The sequence below is a fragment of the Hoplias malabaricus genome, chromosome 3 (genome assembly GCF_029633855.1).
Source record: "Hoplias malabaricus isolate fHopMal1 chromosome 3, fHopMal1.hap1, whole genome shotgun sequence".
In the NCBI taxonomy this organism is placed as follows: domain Eukaryota; kingdom Metazoa; phylum Chordata; class Actinopteri; order Characiformes; family Erythrinidae; genus Hoplias; species Hoplias malabaricus.
The window spans coordinates 32278786-32300158 of NC_089802.1; the positions used below are offsets into that span (position 1 = coordinate 32278786).

The 21373-nt window shown below is 42.1% G+C and overlaps 2 protein-coding genes across 7 annotated transcripts; one reads left to right on the top strand and one right to left on the bottom strand.

The window, feature by feature from the left end:
* Positions 1-520: 520 nt before the first annotated feature.
* On the top strand, positions 521-12439 carry LOC136690781 (uncharacterized). 6 transcript variants are annotated; one of them, XR_010801783.1, is made up of 21 exons: positions 521-678; positions 1150-1494; positions 1682-2026; positions 3059-3181; positions 3294-3398; positions 3656-3748; positions 4701-4784; positions 5022-5096; positions 5545-5670; positions 5917-6039; positions 6501-6554; positions 7576-7617; positions 8274-8360; positions 8477-8569; positions 8771-8824; positions 9154-9246; positions 9780-9878; positions 10626-10644; positions 10746-10803; positions 11420-11776; positions 11889-12439. XR_010801783.1 is itself a non-coding variant. In XM_066662758.1 (21 exons), the coding sequence occupies exons 1-20, from the start codon at positions 630-632 to the stop codon at positions 11486-11488; spliced, it is 2136 nt and encodes a 711-aa protein (XP_066518855.1). In that variant the 5' UTR covers positions 521-629; the 3' UTR covers positions 11489-11491; positions 11889-12439. The 6 variants fall into 6 exon arrangements, 5 of the variants coding, with proteins under 5 accessions (XP_066518855.1, XP_066518856.1, XP_066518857.1 ...); XM_066662758.1 differs by having other exon boundaries at positions 11420-11491; XM_066662759.1 differs by lacking the exon at positions 6501-6554 and having other exon boundaries at positions 11420-11491.
* A 435-nt stretch (positions 12440-12874) lies between these two features.
* On the bottom strand, positions 12875-21170 carry klhl11 (kelch-like family member 11). The gene is made up of 3 exons (XM_066662757.1): positions 20812-21170; positions 18699-18978; positions 12875-17952 (listed from the first exon to the last, which is right to left on the bottom strand). The coding sequence occupies exons 1-3, from the start codon at positions 21137-21139 to the stop codon at positions 16365-16367; spliced, it is 2196 nt and encodes a 731-aa protein (XP_066518854.1). The 5' UTR covers positions 21140-21170; the 3' UTR covers positions 12875-16364.
* Positions 21171-21373: the final 203 nt, after the last annotated feature.

Here is a 21373-nt window from a genome sequence, read left to right on the forward strand (position 1 = left end):
CATATATTTCCTGTAAAAGGTGTGTGTAGCTGCACTATTGGAATTTTCCACTCCACCTTAAATATAGCCACAGTTAAATTAATTTAAAGGTGTAACGGAAAATGTAACTCCTTGTAACTAGAGAATAAAACCCCTTTTTACCGACAAATAAAAGTCATTTGCGCTTGGTTTCAGAATCAGATTTTTTCTACAGCACATAAAATGAAACTCTGATATGGCTTAAATAAACTGATTTCTCTATAATATACATGGCATCTTCCCAGTTTGCCACTGGGTTTGTTTGATTGGAACATATGAAACCTGCTCTTTTCAGTGAACTGTGTGAGAATCTAATGAAACAGTTAATTTTCTAGGAAAAAGTTTTACATTTGTGCAGACGTCCCATTGCTGACAATACCCATGTTAGCTAACGGGAAACAGTTGAGGGTAAAGACTACAGAAGACATGTTGATTGGATGGCTGACGTTCGGCTGTTGGGCTGCGATTGGCTAAAGTGATCGGATGATTGACAGTGGTTTATTTGTCCCCGCCCCCCGCCAGACCCCTTCAGAAGAGAAAGTAAGTTTAAAGTAACGGAAGTTTAAAAGTTCAGTTAAAATAACCGAGATTTAAATCTTCTTAGATGGAAGATGAGCTTATTTATTTACCTTCTGACAGGAGTCCTCACTCTCTGCGACGGTAAGCGTTAATTTACTGAGATTTGAGAGACTGTTTTGTAATGTTATAACGCATGTTTACATCTGTAGAGTGTGAAATCCATCTTAAATTACTCCATCCGAGAAAATCGTCTCAGTAATGTATTTAATACGAAAAGAAGAGGCATGGTTTCTACTGGTCATCCGTGAGAAGTGAAAGGGAAACTGTCTCAAGCATTTCCAAATAAAAATAAAACTAGGTCTCTAGTGTCCGGCTAAAACCGACAGTTGCCTGTGTTTTGACCCAGAGTTTTGCACCAACTGTGGCACAGACCCCTGCTGGAAAATTCTGCTCAAATTCTAAGTTTTATCAAGCTGAGTTTTCCAGCAGATATTCCAAAAAGTTAAAAGTAACAGAGAAAAGAAAATGAGACAAATGCCTAATAATTGACTGTTATTTTTAGGTGGAAACATGAACCTAGTTCTCATTTCGCTGTATTACCTGTTCTTTCAGGGCTCCGTGTGTTGGGTCCCTCTGGTCCTCTGACTGTGGAATTAAGGGGCTCAGTGGTTCTGCCCTGTTATGTTAAAGACCCCGTACCACTGGGAGAGCTGGAAGTGGAGTGGAAGAAGAATGACACTCAAATTTTACTGCATTTATTTCAAGATGGAGAAAGTCGACCAGAATCTCAAGGCCACGATTACATTGGAAGAGCCAGTTTCTTTACTGAAGAGATTAAACATAGAAACTTCTCTCTGCTACTTACAAATCTCACCCTTAAAGATTCCGGTGTTTATACTTGTGCAGTTCACGCAAAACAGGAATCTGGGCAAACCTTAGCTGAAATAAAGGAGATTGGTGAGTGAAACAACACTTTATTGGTGACAAGTTAAAGTAAGGAAGCATTTGGTCTAGAACCCTAAATAATGTTTTGCCAGATGAATCAGGATAAACATACAAAACAGAACAGAGTACCTAATGAACAAATATGCAGTGTATATTTTTTAATCCTACAGTGTATTATTTCAAATGATTGTTCTTTCAGAACCTTACGTTATAAATGGAGGTCGTGCTGTATCTGCATACGTGGGCGAGGACATCACTCTGAATTGTTCTGTGGACTCCCTTGTCCCAGTGGAAAATCTCCAAGTCTCTTGGAAAAATGTTCACCAACAGATTTTAGTGTACTATGACAAAGGTAATCTCAGCACAGAAGCAACGCATGGTAGATACATGGAGAGAGTGGAGTTCTTCAGCCAAGAAGAAATCTGTAGGGGAAATTTCTCACTGAGATTAAAAGATCTGAGAACTGAGGACAAAGGTCTGTACATATGTTCGGTGGCCTATATGCAGTTTTCAGTTTACAAAACCATGGAAGTGCAGCAGCTTGGTGAGTCCACATTTCTCATTTCTATACACAACATAAAGAATAGTGTTTCAGTTAGTGTTTTTTTTTGGCGAAGGGTTGCACGCGGTGGACCAACATTTACACTGGAAGAACAATGGCAATTTTTTTCTTTCTTTTTTTTTTTTAAACAAGATTTCATACAGGGCGTCATGGTGGTGCAGCAGGTAGTGTCTCAGTCACACAGCTCCAGGGTCCTGGAGGTTGTGGGTTCAATTCCCTCTCTGGGTGACTATCTGTGAGGAGTTGGTGTGTTAGATTCAACTAAGTAAATAAGTATAATATTACTAAAACTGGTAAGACGCTGAGCCTCGCGGTGTGATCGCGACACCATCTTGGTCTTCTGTTCTCCCCGTGTCCGCATGGGTTTCCTCCGGGTGCTCCGGTTTCCTCCCACAGTCCAAAAACACACGTTGCAGGTGGATTGGCGACTCGAAAGTGTCCGTAGGTGTGAGTGTGTGAGTGAATGTGTGTGTGTCTGTGTTGCCCTGTGAAGGACTGCCGCCCCCTCCAGGGTGTATTCCCGCCTTGCGCCCAATGATTCCAGGTAGGCTCTGGACCCCCCGCGACCCTAAATTGGATAAGCGGTTACAGATAATGGATGGATTACTAAAACTGGTAAGACGCTGAGCCTCGCGGTGTGATCGCGACGCCATCTTGGTCTTCTGTTCTCCCCATGTCCGCATGGGTTTCCTCCGGGTGCTCCGGTTTCCTCCCACAGTTCAAAAACACACGTAGGTAGGTGGATTGGTGACTCAAAGGTGTCCGTAGGTGTGTGTGTGAGTGAATGTGTGAGTGTGGGTGTTGCCCTGTGAAGGACTGGCGCCCCCTCCAGGGTGTATTCCTGCCTTGCGCCCAATTATTCCAGGTAGGCTCTGGACACACCGCGACCCTGAACTGGATAAGGGTTACATATAATGAATGAATGAAAATAAAAACGTATTTGTGTATTACGATACATTGTGTATTAATGTATCACAGTTTTCAAAAGCTTGGAATTGTTCTGTTTATACCCAGGTTTTTCCAGCTTACACATATGGATATTGTGTCTCTGTGTGCTGGCAGTGTGTCAGGCCGTATTCCTCTGTGCACTGACAGTTTGGCCAAGCTACCTGAAAAATACAGCTCTGAAAACAAAAGGCAAGTCAAGTCTTTATTTGATGAATTTTGATCCAAAATATGTTCATAAAAACATAATATGTTAAAGTTGATTGAAGCACTCAAAGGTAAGTGCTCTTTATATCTTCTGTAGATGACGATGACAACCACAGAAAGCCCTTCATTATACAGTATGAGCTTGTCTTTGGTCCAAACATTGCCTTGTTCCTTGCCTTCATCTTCTGGGGTGCCACTGAAGGTACGTAGTGGAATCAACGTGTATGAATCAGACTCCACCGTCTGTAATGGCATGTTTAAAAATGTGTTCCAAACTGACACATCCAGGTCACTAGGTGTCAGTATAAGTGGTGTTTCATAATATGAAGAATCACTGGGTGCAATGTGTTACTGCTCTTATAAGTAGAGAAACATATGTTGCTGACTGTTTGTTGTTGTAAAGTGTATTTTGACTTGAGGTGTGAAGGACACATTATTAAAACGATTCTTTTGCTCTAGGGTTTTTCTCAGAGGCTGCTACATGCTCAGCCTTCAGCCTGCTTAGGATTTGTTTCCTGTTCTGGATCCTTCCATATTTAGACACTTTTCAAGGTACGTTTTACCAATGTTCTTATGGGAAAGTTGGTCACTGTTTTCCACCAAAGACAGGATTTGTGTCACTGAATGGAGTGTATAAATGGATATGTAGAAGAATATTGTGAGGCACAGTAAGAAATATTTTAGAACATAGATGAAACCAATGGAGGGCGGGACGGTGGCGCAGCAGGTAGTGCCGCAGTCACACAGCTCCAGGGGCTCCGGGTGACAGTCTGTGAGGAGTTTGGTGTGTTCTCCCCGTGTCCACGTGGGTTTCCTCCGCGTGCTCTGGTTTCCTCCCACAGTTCAAAAAAAAAAAAACACACGTTGGTAGGTGGATTGGCGACTCAAAGTGTCCGTAGGTGTGAGTGTGTGAGTGAATGTGAATGTGTGAGTGTGTGTGTTGCCCTGTGAAGGACTGGCGTCCCCTCCAGGGTGTGTTCCCGTCTTGCGCCCAATGATTCCAGGTAGGCTTTGGACCCACCACGACCCTGAACTGGATAAGGGTTACAGATAATGAATGAATGAATGAATGAATGAAACCACTGGGTGGCACGGTGGTGCAGAAGATAGTGTCGCAGTCACACAGCTCCAGGGAGTCCCGCTCCGGATGACTGTCTGAGGAGTTTGGTGTGTTCTCAACTGTTTGGTGTGGCAACTCAAACATGTCCCTAGGCGTGAGTGACTGTGTGAGTGTGTGTGTGATTCCGGGTAGGCTCCGGACCCACCGCAACCCTGAAATGGATAAGGGCTTACAGACAATGACTGAATGTAATCACTGGCAGCATTGCATAAATATGTTTTTATCACCATTATTCCAGTCCAGGTTTGGGTTCCCCTGTTTCACAAGGCAATTATTTTCCCCACCTCCAATCAAACTCGAAGCTTTATAAATACAAATAATCAACTATGTATTATTTTACTGTATAGAAGAATAGTAACATGTTCCAATTATTTTCTGTGTCAGGGTCCTTCACTGAAGCTGTTACTCGCTCAGCCCAAAAGATCTTTTCTCTGATTCATATGGCTTCGTATTTGGATACTTTTAAAGGTACGTTATGCTGAGTAGGTTTAATGTAGTTTATAATTAAAGCCTGAAAATAAATCAGTGTTGTCCTTTTCATTACAAATGAACTCTACTCAAAGAGCAGTGTCATCTACAGGGCCTTAGGCATTTTGTATTGTATGCTGTTGTCTTTAGACACAAGGAACCCCATGCACTCCCTAACCTCTGTGATAAACTGGACCTCATCAGTCAGGTTTAATCTGAGCTTGGGTTATTTTACAGAGAAACTCAAAAGGTTTGTTCAGCGGTCAACAGTGGCCTTAGGATTCACTGTGGTGGCTACGTTTACATATTCAGGTAAATATACACGTTTTCACCCGATTTTTTTTTGTCAGAAGTTTATAGACACCTGCTCATCCAACATCAGAAATGAGGGACATTTATAGGGAGTTTGTGTCACTGCTGTAGTCACAGATTATTCTCTTTTAGTAAGACATTAAATATTAGAACAATGCTGACAGTATGTGATGGAACACACACCCTTTAAAGCTTTAAAGCCTTGTGCATCTCATTCTACTGACTGATGTTTTACACAATTATACCAGCTGTATGTACACTTGAACTTATTTGCCCACAGTGGGTGCACCATAAAGTTCACCCACTCATAATAGTCCCTCTTTAGAAAAGGTGTCTACAAACTCTTTGCCAAAACAATGAATAAAATATAGATTAATTTTTTTATGGATGTAACCACCCTATCAATGGACTTTTAGTCTCAACTCACTCACTGTCTTCTTTTGTCCAGTTTTTGCTGTAGGTTACATTAAGCTGTACTGGTCAAATGATTCTATCAAACACAAAATGTGGATGGTGTGGATGGTGGTGCTGTTGATAATACTGCTCCTGTTTTACACAAATATCTTCATTCATGGTAGGTATTCCAGCCAGGATATTCAAAGTTCTGTCTTTATTTCTGTTGTAAATATTCATGAGTGTGATTATCTTTGTAAATCTAGGTTCACAGTGAGATCTCTAAACTCAGGAATAGGGCGTTCGAGAGTTATGTGACTGTAAAGTCACAGAGGCACATTGGGTCTGGAGCTGTGTAGCAGTGACGCTGTTGTGGCACCATGTTGCGTCATTTGTAGCTAATTTTAAATTATGTTTTTGCCCATAGATTTATTTGAAAAGTTCAGCGAATCACAGGCCAAATGCAATTATGTTTTTGCTGAACTTGCCAATTTTGGACGAGTGGCTTGTATTAGTTTCTTTGATGTTGAGTATTTTAAAATGAGTAGAGGTAAGTTTATAATTCCATTTCTTTTAATTGTCCCATATTAAACAGCACCACGCTCACTCAGACTTATTTTAAATATCCTTAAAGTCTGCACTGGAAATGTCTACTTTTATTTCATATTTCTCTTAACATTATGAAGTGCACCACCTTAAAGTAACACATAACACAAAACCTACAACACATTGCAGAATATTAATCCTTATATTACAGGAATAGGAAGTACTGAGGTTGGAGTTTACTCTAAGGCTTTTTACCATTCCTTTTGATTCTTGTCAAAATAATACAATAATATTGTATTATTGTACATAATATATATTTAATTATATAAAACACTTTACTATTTCAGTTGTTCAATGTCATAAAGTGTGGAATCTCATTTAGAGACTAAAAAATGTCACCAGCCTGAAAACTTGTATCAGGAAACAGCCGTGTTAATGCCATGACCCTTCTCTCGTTTTTTTTAGTGGTTGCATTCCTGCCGTTCCTACCACTTTCATTATTTTTTTTCAGACTTAAGCGTAAGTATAACATTTGAAATAACGTGCAAAGTTTGCTGTTTAAGGGCAGAGTTGAACATGTTGAAATGTGTAAGCACTTTTTATGATGAGTGAACTCTCTACAGAGCCCCTGAACCGACACGTGGGGGGAAATACTTTCTATGATGCATTTTAAAAAAAGTTATTGGGTGTTTAAATGTACATTGATTATAGCGGGATCGTTATTTTGAGGATTTATTTGAGTGGGAAAATTACAGGGGAAACGTAAGCGCATTACCTGACTTGCCCTGTAGATGGCAACGATACTCCACTCACTATTATTCCCCTAAGCCCACTGTCCATTTGGAAGTGTATCAGTGCTTGTAATGATGCTAATGGAAAATGAAACTCGGTTAAACGAGCTGCACGTCTGATCTCTTAGTGCGGAGAAACTAGTGACTGAGCGATAGAACAAGAGGGTCAGAAAACGGCATCTAAAAGACGCGTTCACTTTACAAAACGCCCAAAAATACGGCGTTTCTCTCCGTTAATTACGCCGTAAAAGTGTAAATATCGCAGTTTTTACACCGTTAAAATACCAAGGTTCAAAACGCCGTTCCAAAGGCAAACTGACGGCGTTAAAAGCGACGTTTTAAAATAAAATGAGCGCGAAAACCTGGAAAAAAATTAAAGTAACCACATTTAAGTGGTTTATAAAATGGTACTTTTTAATAGATACTTAATAAAGCCAACAGATATCAGTTCGGTGTTTACCATACTATGTACCTACGAAATATGAAGTTATATTATTGCATGGTTTTTAAGTAAATGGCCAAAAGACTGGCAAGTTTGTCTCTGGCTTGGCCTGTGTACAGTTTTATGTTTCCCAGCCCATTTCTCTTGTTGTCGTCAAAATTCAAACTCCATTTATACTCTAAAATAGAAGTGTAATGTGGGACACTTGTTTTATATATTGTGCAGAATGGGCCAGAGTGTTACATCAGTATTGAAGAAAAATATCCCATTTATCTAACTTTGTTTCTTTACACATGACTAACCACAGATCCATTTAGAACTGAAGTCATCAGGATACGGCGACCTCTGCGTAAGTGAAAATCCACATTTTTGCTCAAAGAATGAATATTTTCCAACGCTACAAGCCATCTATGATGTGCTCTACAATGGCAAAGGAAATATATTGTGGCAGAGCCAGAGATGGGTATTGAGACACAGCCACACCGTGCCAGTAACAGTCCTTTATTCAACATCCTTAAAAGAATATAGGGAACAAAGGAACTAGCAGTGATTTGGGCTTGCTGTTTAGTGAGCTCCAGGGGCACCACACATTGGCAGACACCTTTCTGCCTGACAGTGAGCCCCTAAACAAAACGCACATGAACATGTTAGGGTTCTGCTCTAGCAACTGCTCAAGCAGGAACAGGTTGCTGTATTCCCAACAGCATATTTGCATGTCACTCTTGCATATTAAATTATGTCCAGTGGTGTTGTGTTAGTAGCATGAGGTCGACAAGAAGTGGAAGTTGTCAACACATGTCTCGGAGGAAACATGCACATGTCTCACAATCACAGGCTGGGGACATTTTTCATTGGGGGTTTCCTATGTACAGGAACAAACAAACAATCGTTCAGCAAGTTTAGTTCCTTCAAAAAGCTCATGAGGAAATAAAAGCATGAAAAATTACCTCACAAAAAATAATATAACCTGTCCCCAATACTTGCCTCTGTCTAATTTTCCTGCAGTGTTGATCTGGATGTCAGTCCTGGCCGTATTGGAAGCCATGAATGCACCGCTCTCAGTCTACATTCACTTTGTGGAACTGAAAAAAGGTAAGGAGTAAGCTTCATTCACTTTGTTTGCTGGTGGACCGATCAGTAACAAATGTTAAACCTGTGGATGAATCAACGTTGATTATTTGTCTGTTTTACTTCTTTTTTGTTTTTAGCAAATTTAGAACACGTGGCAGGGACAGGAGTGGCTGCATATCTCTACATTTTGACTGCAATGTTACTCCTTGAGCATGTTTCACATTTCTGTGGTACAGTATTCATTTTCTTCTGAATTCATTCAGATATTAGTTTAATCACATGTCACCTCTGGCTCATTAAGACCCCAGGAAACTGTGTTAACTTGTGGAAACAGAGTATGATGTGTCCGATTCTAGGCTTGTATTCAACCATTTGATCAGAGACCAGTAATTATTTAGGGGTCTAACATTTACACCTTTTCTTTTCTGCAGCCCGGTACTACGAAGGGTCTTGTTCTAAAGGCACAAAGGCAGAACAGTCACTGGGTGAGTGTAAAAAGGGTTTATAACACAGTTTATAACCCCCCTAAATAGCTGGATATGTCCGAAAGTCCCTAGTAACTGACCACACTATGGTCCCCAAGGCTGCGTACCTTCAGATCCTTACAGCAGTGTGTCATACACAGCAGTATGGCATCTAATCTAAAGCCCTTGGAGAAGAGCAGGGGCTGTCACTACGGACAGGGAAAGCATGGCTTATTGCATTGTGCGCAAAGTGGAGTACCCCATAGGACATTATGGATTGTGTTTGATGTAAAGGCTGTTCACCAGGGAAAAGCTAATCAGTATAAACCTTATTTTGTGTTGTTTTACAGGTCTAATTCATGCCAGTGTGTACATGCTGGGGGCAGTGGGTCTTGTTGTTGTAAATTCTGTTGTGCTGGTGACGGAGCTGATCCAAAAAGCACGTAAGGACTACAGTGTTGTTGTTTTCCATGTCAGTCGTAGCTGTGAAATTTAAAAAGGGAATGTGTACACAAACACAGTAATTGGATTATTTTTAAACTCCAGATTATCGTTCTTGTTTGCCATTGCATGATCTTTGGCTTGTGGGTATCTGTGTCTGTCTAAAGTTCTTGGGACCGTCGGGAACTTGGGAGTTCATTTTGGAGCTCAGCCGATGTAACTCCTAGATTTAGAGGACACTGGCAGAAATTTCACCAACTGACTTGTGGCAGAAGAGACATTCCAAGGCAGTTCTTGAGTTATACAGCTGTTAGAGAAGGGTAAAACTAAAAACAAACTTGGAGTAGTATCCACATAGCCCTCACATTACCCAAATGCCACAGGCTATCTCTCACCTAAACTACTCAGCGTGCAAAGATAACTTCTCTTTGTGCTTCTGGTATTTTCCAGATTGCTGGCACTAGTGGGACATCTGAATATCTTAAGAGTATCTTCATCTGTTGAAGTCTCAGTTCCTCTGTTCTGTTTCCATTAGGAGTGGGAAATCGCACACTGAAAAATCTGCAAGACGTTTTAATTCCCTTTGAATGTGTGTTTGCACTGTGTTGTCTTGGTCTACAACTATCTTCATTTTGTGAGTATAAACTACAAACTACAAACTTGGCATTGGGCTCTAATTCAACATGTAGGGAAGATGCCGATACCAGATAGCGGCTCTGGCAGTGACAAACTGGATATGAACCAAAAGGAGGCCCTCATTTGGTGTTTGTGATCCTCAGGACAAGTGGAATCTGGCTTCGTCTTAGGTCAAGTGTCACCAGTTTGGCTGTAGGTTTTCATTCCAATTAAGCCGAAGCACACCCAAGTCTACGTGTTTAAACAACTAGTCTCAGTCTTGAAGCGCTTGGTTGGAATGAAAACCTGCAGCCACACTGGCCCTCTATGGCTAAGATTGGTGACCGCTGGCTTAGGTGGTGATATCATTCCATGTGGAAATTGGGCCATAAAAATAGGGGATATGTGCCAGACCAGGGCACATTTCTGTTTTGAATACTGAACTTTGTATGTGGGTTAAATGTTTTGGCATTGGAAAAATTTGTAATTAAGTCTCTGGAAGCAATAAAGGCTACTGTTTTGGAAACATTAACTTTAAAGTGATTAAATTAAGGATGTTCTCTGGCATTTTTTCACAGTTGTAAATTATTAGCAAAATCCTCCACCGATGTTTTAATAAATATATATATAGTGTAAATGTATAAAAATGCTGTTGTTTGAAAAGCCCAGAGCTTGGATACAACCCTTATTTTAAAAGATAATATATTCACTGAATGTAATCAGCTTATGAGTCAAACTACTATCTTTGTCTGTTGCTTTCACACAGTGCAGAAATACAGAAAAGGGTGAGCCTTGATTTAATCTGAAAATATAAATAAATAGATCTTCCCTCGTCAGGTTATCTACAGAAGGTATTCATTCATAATCCTGACTCTTACTTTTACAGTTTCATGGCTGACCTAAGGGACCTGTGCCAGTTGTCCAGGTCTAAACCACCATCAAGGGTGAGTATGTGACCCCTGAATATAAAAATGCTATTGCTGTTTTACATTCACATCTGCTTGAGTGGTGCACGTACCGCTAGGCATTATTTGCAAGTGCATATACATGTTTTATTTTCGCATTTATTTATTGCCTATAGAAATTATATTTACCCATTTCACCTCATTAGTTCATGCCCATATTCCTATTAAAGTTATACACCCACCACGTGTGCAGGGACATGTCTAATAGACTAATAATGACTAATTATATCACGTAATCACACATTTTCTTTCTCTCTCATTCATTGTCTGTAAGCACTTATCCCAGTTCATGGTCTCAGTGGGTCTGCAGGAACACACCCTGGACGGGGCGCCAGTCCTTCACAGGGCGACCCACACTCACACATTCACTTACGCCGTTGGACACTTGAGTCCTCAATCCACCTACCGGAGTGTGGTTTTGAGCCGTGGGAGGAAATCCACGCAGACACAGAGAGAACACAGCACACTCCTCACAGACCACAGATTCAAACAGGTCCATCTCCTAACCAACACTTCACTTCACCTCCTTCTTCAAAAAAAGTACTAGAGTTGATTTTTCACAGTTCAGTCACTTTCACAAACTCTTATTTCTCAGGACTCACTGGTACATGAAGATGGGGCTCTCAATGTTAAAGAGAATGGTGCTGCTGCATCACCGTCTTAGGAGGTAAAATCCACATCAGCCTTTACACCAGTGGCGCACTAAGGTCCTGGAGGGCTGCTGTGGAGCACTGTTTATTTCCTCAGCTCATACTCTCCTACTAAAACCGCCAATCAGTTGATGACATTCAGGTGTCTGAGCAGGGACACCACCAAACTGAGCTCCACTGTCAGCCTCCAGGGCTCTCATGGTTCAGCCTTTATGCTTCATTCTAGGTGAATTGCTGAAAGTAAAAGCGACTGACCAAAGACTATGTACAATGTACTTGGAGAAGACTGTGTGTCTACAGAGGTTTAGTTCATCATAAACATTTTTAAAGCTTTCTCAGTTAATTTAACCTAATTCTTTTTTTTAAGTACAGAGTAAAATGATGTAGAAGTATAACCTGTGTTCTTTCTCATAGGTATTGAACACGTCTGCAGACCACCTACATGAAGACTTCCATTTCCGGAGTCATTTATGGATCGTCACGTCCCTGTGGTGGACTAGAGTGGACACTCTGAATAAGTGTCAGTCAAGTGTAAATATCATGTAAAACTAGGTCCAGTCTTGGACTGTGGTGTTACTACTGTCTCATCCTCACTGTAGTGGTGAGGAAAGCTGTTCACAAAACATTGTTAATTTATATTTCGTTAAACAATGAATGAGTAGTAGAAATAAACTACAGTAAAACTATGGGAATGCTCATATTAAGCAAAATATTCAGATTTTTAAAAAAAATTATTTTTGTATGTTTTATTAGCAATAGGATCCGCTTCCTCTCATAAACCTATATATCTTTAAACAAATATTAAATATTTGTATGTTGAGCTAGGTTTAATAATGTGTTTTAACAATGTTTATTGCTTTTCGACTCTCAGGACCTGGGTGTTGTCATCACATTCATTTTTGTAGTTTCCATGAAAAATGTTCAACAGACTGCTCTGAGTGGTCAGTATTAGCCTCTACTTCTGTATTTCATGTAAAGTATTGTTCTTTCTTCACAATGAATATGAATCAGTGGTACAGCACTAATACACTGTTTAAACCTATTACTTTGTGAAAGTATCACTGAATTCTTTGGGCAGTTCAACACACACAAACACCTGCGTCCCCTCACAAAGCCAATACCCACTCAGATACAGGAAGAACACACACAACACTCCTCAAAGAGAGTGTGACCTGAGTTGATTAAAACCACAAACCCAGGATCCTGCAGCTGCTTGAGCGTGACCTAAAGTGCCACGGTGCCGTCCTGAATTCAACACTGAACTATCTAAGAAACATTACTCAACACTGCCCTCTAAATGTGTGAGTAAACTCTTACAACACGTACACAGCAAACAGAATGGTGTTACAGTTACATTACACTAATGTACTCAAAATCTGTTGTACCAAGAATATAATAAATGTGATATATTAATAAAAACAATTCAGAGTGATATCTGTATGAATTTTAGAAAGGTCTTTTATTGCAAATTATCTCAACCCACATCTTGCTGTGCATAACCTCATAATACATGCAAAGCAAAAAATATATGTCATTTAAAGACGTTAAATTACTTTACAAGGGCTGGAGTAGGGGGAAGGACATGTCCCTTTTCCTTTACATCATTTACACCTCTGGCACTTTCAATCAAACACACACACACACACCTTGATTATCCTCACAGGCAGGAATGAAGAAGCTAAATATCTTTGGAGTCACTTCAGCAAGAGACGGACACAAACTCCAATTTCTAGCATGAAAAATATACAGCATCGACTAGACGTAGCAGACGAATGTGTGTCCAGAAATTATTCTTTTTCCCTTACGACGGGTGTTCATTTCAGCTGGACTGTGAAAAGCTCCACGTAGGACTGAGACTAGACCTCTAGGTGGCAGCATTGCGTATTCTATTTCTATTGAACTGTAGTCACGTGACACCACGGCATAATCAGCATCAGTTAAACTGTAGAGATATATTTAAATATATAAGATGTCTGCATGGATTGACTGGTCTTCAAGCAACTTTCAGAAGATTGAGGAGCTCTTCAGCAGCTCCTAAAGACTCCTGGATTGAGTTTCTTTCAGAAGCTCGGCAAAGTCACAGCCAGGGATTTGTACACACAGAAGAGGATTAAAAACTGACCATAAAACCACCGAGACACACACGCTTCTGGGAGTGGGGGGACTAAAAATAAAATACAAATAGCTTTCTCAAAATATGTAGCATATGCTTCTGTAGGTCAGTCCTACCAAAAAGAGACCCAACAGCAATTAGGGAATGTCCCAACTATAACAAAAGCAAAGTCGGAATGTAGTAAAATGCAAACAGAGCTTACAGTAGTGGCTTTAAAGTGGAAAGCACACACACACACACACGAGCCAACACACTGTACGTATGAAATGTGGAATGTATGATCATGGATCATTGTGAAAGCTGACCAGGACAGGAATTAAGCCTAAGCCTTGAACCACAGACTATAACACAATGCCAACGGTGGTTCACTGTTAGTCCAGGCTTAGACTCAACCTAGGCCTGTGGAAGTGAGTGTATCATTAACAAAAATGTTCCATTACAGAGGAGGTTAAAGGACAGGATGAGGTATTTTTTTCAGCTGGTCGACATGAAGAAGCTTCACGAATGGTCACAGTCTAAAGACGTCTGAATAACAGACATGGAATGAAGATGTTTGTCATGAGTTTAAAGCATGGCCCATCACACTGACGAACAGGTCTCAGGATTGTACAGGTCAAGAACGCTGGCAACGTCAGGTTTTAAAGAAACAACTTATACACTTTAATAGAGGACTGCGCACAGCCAAGCATTAGTTTTTGTGCCTTGAGGTAGAAAAGAAAAAAGACAAAATGTAATAGATCATAAAACAGCTACCACAATATCCCCAAAGTGAAGCTATTAATAAATGTCAGAAGATTAATTTTAGAGGGAATTTAGTTGATCAGCTTAGACATGTTTGATGAGTAAATTATGCTTCTTTAGTTTTAAACTTAAGCTATAATGCTAAAGTATCTAAAATCATTGGAGATCCAAGCTATCCAAAATGGTTTTCCCAGATCAGTACTTATTCTAACAAGCCCTTGTCAACTTGGTCTCATCCTTCAAGCCTCTGGGATTCCTGACACCACCTTAAGGGCAATTTTATTACTGTATTAGCAAGAGTGAGGTTTAAATGAACCCATGAGGTAATATGAACATGTCAAACATCAACAGATAATTGATGGTAAGGAGGGGGGAGGTCATTTACTGTTCTACAAAAGTTACATAGAGCAGTTTCTGTAGTGCCGAGCATGGAGTAGCAAAGACAGAGGCTCTACTCTTCCTATGACAGGTCAGGGAAGCATCACGATGATTCTGAAATGTAAAGGTAAAAATACAACATGTTGTTGCTGGGATTATTTTTTTTTTTTAGCAAATTACACCATCTCTCACACACGACAGATGATAAAATGCCTTAACTCCATAACATTAATTGTACTCTGGGTGCAACAAGAACACAACTTTACGCCAAAACCTAAAGTCAAACAAGAATTCCCAAAATGTTTAGACTTTTCTAAACATTTATGTTTTTATAAACGTTGCTCATTAACTCTAAATCTAACCAGGCCAAGGGCAAGTGCAATCCAAAATATTTCCTTTTTCCTTGTGCTGAAATTGGCAACTTGGGTGACATACCTGCCAAACATGTTTGGGCTGATCGACTTAATTCGGAGGTGAAAAAAAAAAAAACCATCAGATTGCATTTGATTTTTCACTTATGCATTCCTTTAAGACGAGTGCGAGCCACCTCCCTCCGCAAAGAAGTGCTGTGCAGTATTCCCACTAGTGCACTGTTAAGACACAAAGCAGAACAAGAAGTAAAATGCCCAAAATGTAGAAGTTGCTGACACTAAGTGCAGAATAGTGCTACATAAAACTAAGTGTCAAGAACAAAAACAACATAAGCCAAACCCCTATGTTTCTTGTCATCCACTGATAATCAGAGTAACACTTCGATTTTAATGCCTTCTTTTCTTTCATGGGTAATCACTAACCCCACCACTGAGAAAGTTGGCACATTCAACCACTGCAATTTGTCAAACCCCATACTGTAGGATCACACACAAAAACATTCACCAAACTCCTCAAACAAAGCCAAGGCTTACCGACCAATATTTGGAAGATTTCCAATTTCAAAGTAATACATCATCAGGACAAACAGCAGAATGTGCAAGGGCAAGGAAAGGGTTAAAATAGAAAGGCAGTTGCTTGCTTTTTTTTTATCCAGAAATGGGAAAATCAAAATGTTGCAAAGCAGGACATGCCTCTTTCTTTGTGTGAGGTCTGGAACAAGATTCCCTCAACCAAATTTAAACAGAGATTGTGTCAATATCAGGCATAGTGCGAAACACATGGCAGACCATTAAGACCAAGTTCTGCAGGGACTAGGGAGGACTTCCGGTCTTTCCTCCCTTTTTCTATTTGTTTTCAAATGAAACAGAGGAGGCCACCTTCACAGTGCTGGATGATAAGACGGAATGATATTTCGCAGTGCCTCACGACTGCCAGCAGCAAAATTAAGGCAAACTTTAAGCAAGGCCATGAAGCAATGCTTCAGTTAACACAAAGTAGGAAAGGAAACAAGTCCAATGAATCAATATACTTGAAGATGCAATGACAACTTCCTTTCTGTACATTATGATAAGTTCTTAATATACACATTTACCACATTCAAAATACTCTCAGTCTGACGATCCTTTACCTTCCTCAAAGCAAACATTGGACCATGAACGAACAAGGACATGTACACCACGAAATAAGAACACCTTATGGGGGCCAAGTCAATGGCGGAATGTCAATGCACTTTCAACATCTTGAGTATCTTTATTCCATAAACCTTGCCGTGGCCCAGAGAACTGTTAGCACTCGATCTGGGACTGCAGCTGCCTGCGAAGGGTTAGCGTGCGCCGGTGCAGCTGCTGCATCTGCTGCATGCGGTCCCTCTGTCGTGCCAGATTCTGGGGCATAGGGTAGCGCTGGCAGCCGTACAGGAAGCGGTAGGGGATGCGGACGTGGCATGCGGTCGCTCTGCAGCGCGGCTGAGGCATGGGGGGCAGCAGCATCCAGCGCTTCCTCTCTGCACAGTAGCGGTAGGCCTCCTTGCGGTACTGCTTATCCACATCGTCGCTATTCTTCCAGCCGCCGATCACAAACACGTCATCGCCGAGGTAACAGATAGCGGCTCCTTCAATGCTAGTCACCTCTGGTGGAAGGCTCTCGAGGATATCGTCAGAAATTCTGGCGCTAATCTTCTGCCGGGCAACTTCGTCACGGATGTTGGAGTAACTCCTGGGGCAGCAGGAGGCGGTGTGGTAGAAGTTGGTGGAAGCAACAGCCATCTGAAAGAGGCAGTAGTTGTCAATAAGAGGGAGGGAGTCCACTTCTTGCCACTGCCGGCTGTCCGTGTCGTAGCGTGTGGTGACCGTCTTCAGGCCATCGTCGTTATCCGTGTCCACTGGGGTCCGCGCTGTTACGTAAACGTAGCGGTCCTCCACGCTGATCGCTTTGACATCCCTTAAGATCTTGGGGGCAGATTCGAGGTTGTGCCACTTGTCCTGTTCCGGCTCATACACGCTCACATCCTTAAAGCCCGGACTGAAGTTGCCATGACCGCCGATGCTGTAGAGGATGTTTTTGATGCAGGTGAGTCCAAAGGAGTGCTTGCGTGTGGTGAGGTTGCTCACTTGCTCCCAGGTGTTACGGTTTGGATTGTAGCGCTCCACCGTCTTGGCGAATCCCGGTTCCATGGATCCAGCCACGTAGACGTGTGAATCTGTGGCCGCGATTGCATGACCATCAAGATGATTGTGAATATGCGGAAGATTAACCCAGCGGTCCTCGTACACAAAGTAGCCCACACACTCACTCAGGTAGTCACCTCCTTCCGACACGCCACCAACCACCATGATGACATCCATGTTCTGGCCAAATCTGGGCTGGAAGGCAGCCATGTAAGATGCCCAGAATTCAGTATCAGCAGACTTCAGGTTCTCAAAGCGGATGGCGTGGCCTTCCACTGCATCAGACACCAGCTGAAGGCAGGCTGGGTTCTGGGCTACGAGCGGCTCATTCTTCACCACCCTCGTTAGGTAGGTGGGCTTTATTTGTGGCAGCCTCAGGAGGCGGAATAGCTCCTCAAAGTATTTCTCTCGCTCGTCTGCGTTTTTCTGCACCCACTTCACCACGGCGTCGAACAAAACCTCTTCTGAATCCACCGTGATCTCAGCGTCCGAAAGCCAGTCCCGAACCAGGTGGAATGGCAGCGTGTAGAACTCCTCGTCCTGGATGACCTTGTGGAAGTTGCGGCGGATCATGTCAGCGGCGCGCAGGGCCAGCTGGTCCAGAGTGTACATGTGCGCCAGACTGTGGACGGCCACACAGTTAGCCAGACTCAGCTTTCTCTTCAGGAACTCGCCACAAAATTCCTTCAGTTGCACCAGCAGGAACCTGAGAGTCAGACCAACATACATCTGTTATCTGTCACAACATAGCACCTACTGATATAATGGAGATCATAAACAAATTATTGTATTCTCTGCATAATTTGTGCTTTGAGGTTTTTAAAAGAGACATTGAGCTCTGTAAACATGCTATATAGATATAACCTCATTATTCATTTGTTCATCATCTGTAACCGCTTATCCAGTTCAGGGTCACGGTGGGTCCAATGCCTACCTAGAATCATTGGGCGCAAGGCGGGAATACACCATGGAGGAGGCGGCAGTCCTTCACACTCACACTTTTACGTCACCAGTCCACCTACCAACGTGTGTTTTTGGACTGTGGGAGGAAACCGGAGCAACCGGATGAAACCCACACGGACACTGGGAGAACACACCAACCCCTCACAGACAGTCACCCGGAGCGGGACTCGAACCACAACCTCCAGGTCCCTGGAGCTGTGTGACTGCGACACTACCTGCTGCACCACCGTGCCGCCCTATAACATCATTATCTTCTTCTTATTCCTTTTAGTACTAGAAGTAGCATTCTTTCAATAGCAAAATGTCTTAAGCAGCTAACAAATCTGAAAAAATAATAATTAAAATAAATAAAGAAAGAAAGAAAGAACACAAGCATGCTACCTCAAGCCAGTTATCAGAACACACAGGTGGTGACAGTGTAACTGCTGCATCGTTTAAGGTGGACTAGAAATTTGGAATAAGAAGCCTTCTTCAGCCCGGTTCCTTTACCTGTCTGCTAGCTCCAGCACTTCATGCACGTTGGCAGTGCTGACGCGGATCTCGCCTGTGTACATAAACTGCACCACACTTTCCACGGTTTCCCTCTCAGGTCCGGCTTCGCTACTCCACTCCTTCATCTCCACTCGTCGAGACACAGACTCTGAGAACTGACCACCCAGCAGCGGGGTGAAGTAGTCCGTCGCGGCGGCCAGGACAGACCGGTGGGCACACAGCTCAAAAACGTGAGGAGTCAACCCACCACCTCCTCCTCCTCCTCCTTGGACATGGTCTGTGGAATGTTTAATAAGAGATTGGTCTTCTTGCAAAGGACTATTTCTACAAGCTACATATAAGAACCTTATAATACATTTTGATAATAATTATATAGTGTATTATAAGACAGAGCCCAAGTATGATAGGTTACTACAGCACAGCAGATGGAGTGTAAATATTACATTGTGTACTATAAACATATTTTTCAAAACTACAGATATCTTAGTTTCTATCATATTACTATAAATCTTATTGGCTAGGACACATTTAAATAGCATTATTTGATATTATGTGATAATGTAATCACTGATGTGGTCTGACTATACTTTAGGCAATTTATTCAGTCATAAACTTTAATTTTAAATTTAATTTTAAATTTAACTACTTACTACACCTGGCAACACACTAATATTTAACACTCATTGTTCGTTTTATCAGCCCCACTGACCGTACACCAGCACTTTGTAGCTCTAAAATTAAAGACTGTGGTCAACCTGTTGATAGATTGATATCCCCCTTACACCCTGTTCTTCATTGGAATGAACCACACAGAGCAGGTATGATTTGGGTGGTAGATCACTCTCAGTACAGCAGAGACACTGACGAGTGGATCAGACACAGCAGTGTGGCTCAAGTTTTTAAACCCCTCAGTTTGTGTTCGTTGGAGGACTAGAGGACGATGAGCTACAGTCTATGATTTTGCATCAACATGCTGGACCAATGAGGTGTGTCTAGCAGAGTGGACAGTGAGTGCACAGTCCTTAAAAAAACCAGGAGCACTGCTGTGTCTGATCCACAAAAATCATACCTGCTCTGTGGTGGTTCTTGTATGTGGCACTGACACACGGAAGAACAAGGTGAATGGGGCCAGCAAATTATGCAGAAAAACAGATGGAGTACAGTCTGTAATGATAGAACTACTAGATGCAGATTGATGGTCAGTGAAGCAGATGTTTTATTGAACAATCAGTGTATCTAGAATGATTATTGCATGTTAGTGCAGAAAAAGCAACAGGAGCAAATATGAATTTGACAGAAAATGTCAGACTCCCAACTTACAACAGCTGAATGACCTGGAACCGAGGGGGTCATTTTAAGAGCAAACATTAATTACAAACATTTAATTACAAACATTAGCCCTACATACAAACATTAATCGGACACTGTTACTATTATTTGTAGTAGCACTTTGTGGTTTTAATAAAAATGAAGCTGAAACTGCCGTCTGGTTTTTAAATTCGAATTTAGTTCCCCCTTAAATAAGACAAGGGCCCCCAGTTCAGGTGTCAGGATGCAATTGCTGCTATATTTAAGGTGGAACGTCTGCAAAAACACGCATTTAAAGTATCTGGAACGTAAAACAAGTAATCTGCTCAAGCGTACGTGTTTTTAGGACAGTTTATTCTTATTCGGGATCTTTCTCGAACTTCCATTTCCACCTTAAATGGTGGAAGTGCGCCTCAGCCACTACTGCTGTCCCATTTAAGGTCGAACTACTGCAAAAATGTAACTTGGAAGCGAAAATAGGATTAAAATTGAACGACAACACTACACTGCCCTTGTAGTATTTATCTGAAAGGTTTAAGGTGGAATAAGAAGGCAGGAACTTCAGGCTCAGGCGTCAGAATGTAACCGCTGTAACGTACAATTTAAGGTGGAATAATACATTCGAATAATAATAATGAGCTATAACGTAATTGCTATAACATTTACCAAAAGTGGAACAGAAAATTCAAATAAGAAGGAAACAGAATGTAAAGCCTGCTGTAAGGTGGAACGGAAAATTTTAGTGAGCAGAAGTCAAAGCCAGCTTGGTGTTAATGGTGTAAACGGCGCTAGCCTCCCTCACCTCCGCCGCTGAAGAGCAGGGTCACGTCGCAGAAGAGCCCGAGCTTGCGCTGCTCGTTCTGGCGGCGGGAGAGCTCTGAGCAGTGGGAAGAGGAGGAGAACTCCTCGGCCTCCTCCGAGTCTGCGTCCCCGGGCAGAGGAGCCGCCGCAGCCGCCGCAGCCGCCGCTACCGAGTTGCCACCTCCTCCCGCAGTGCCGCCGCTCCCTCCACGGCTCGACTCCTCTGGGCTCGGCGCTGCCGCCGCCATGCGCACCTCAGCGGGGCCCGAGCGCAAGAACCGCAGAAAACCCGTCCGGTACAGGAGACTCAGGCAAACACACACAAACATACACTACACGTATGCACACACACACTCATACATCAACATAAACACGGGGTGGGACTGTACAACGCAGGCGCAGAACGGTGGGCGTGACGTCAGCGCCGCAAACTGCAATGTGCGGGGTCCAAGCACACAGTCAGAAATACATTATTATGCATTAACGGTGCCAATGGGGCTAAAGTGGTATAGTGTACGTGGAACATACGCTACTCTACTCGAATACTCGGCTTTGTTTGGTTC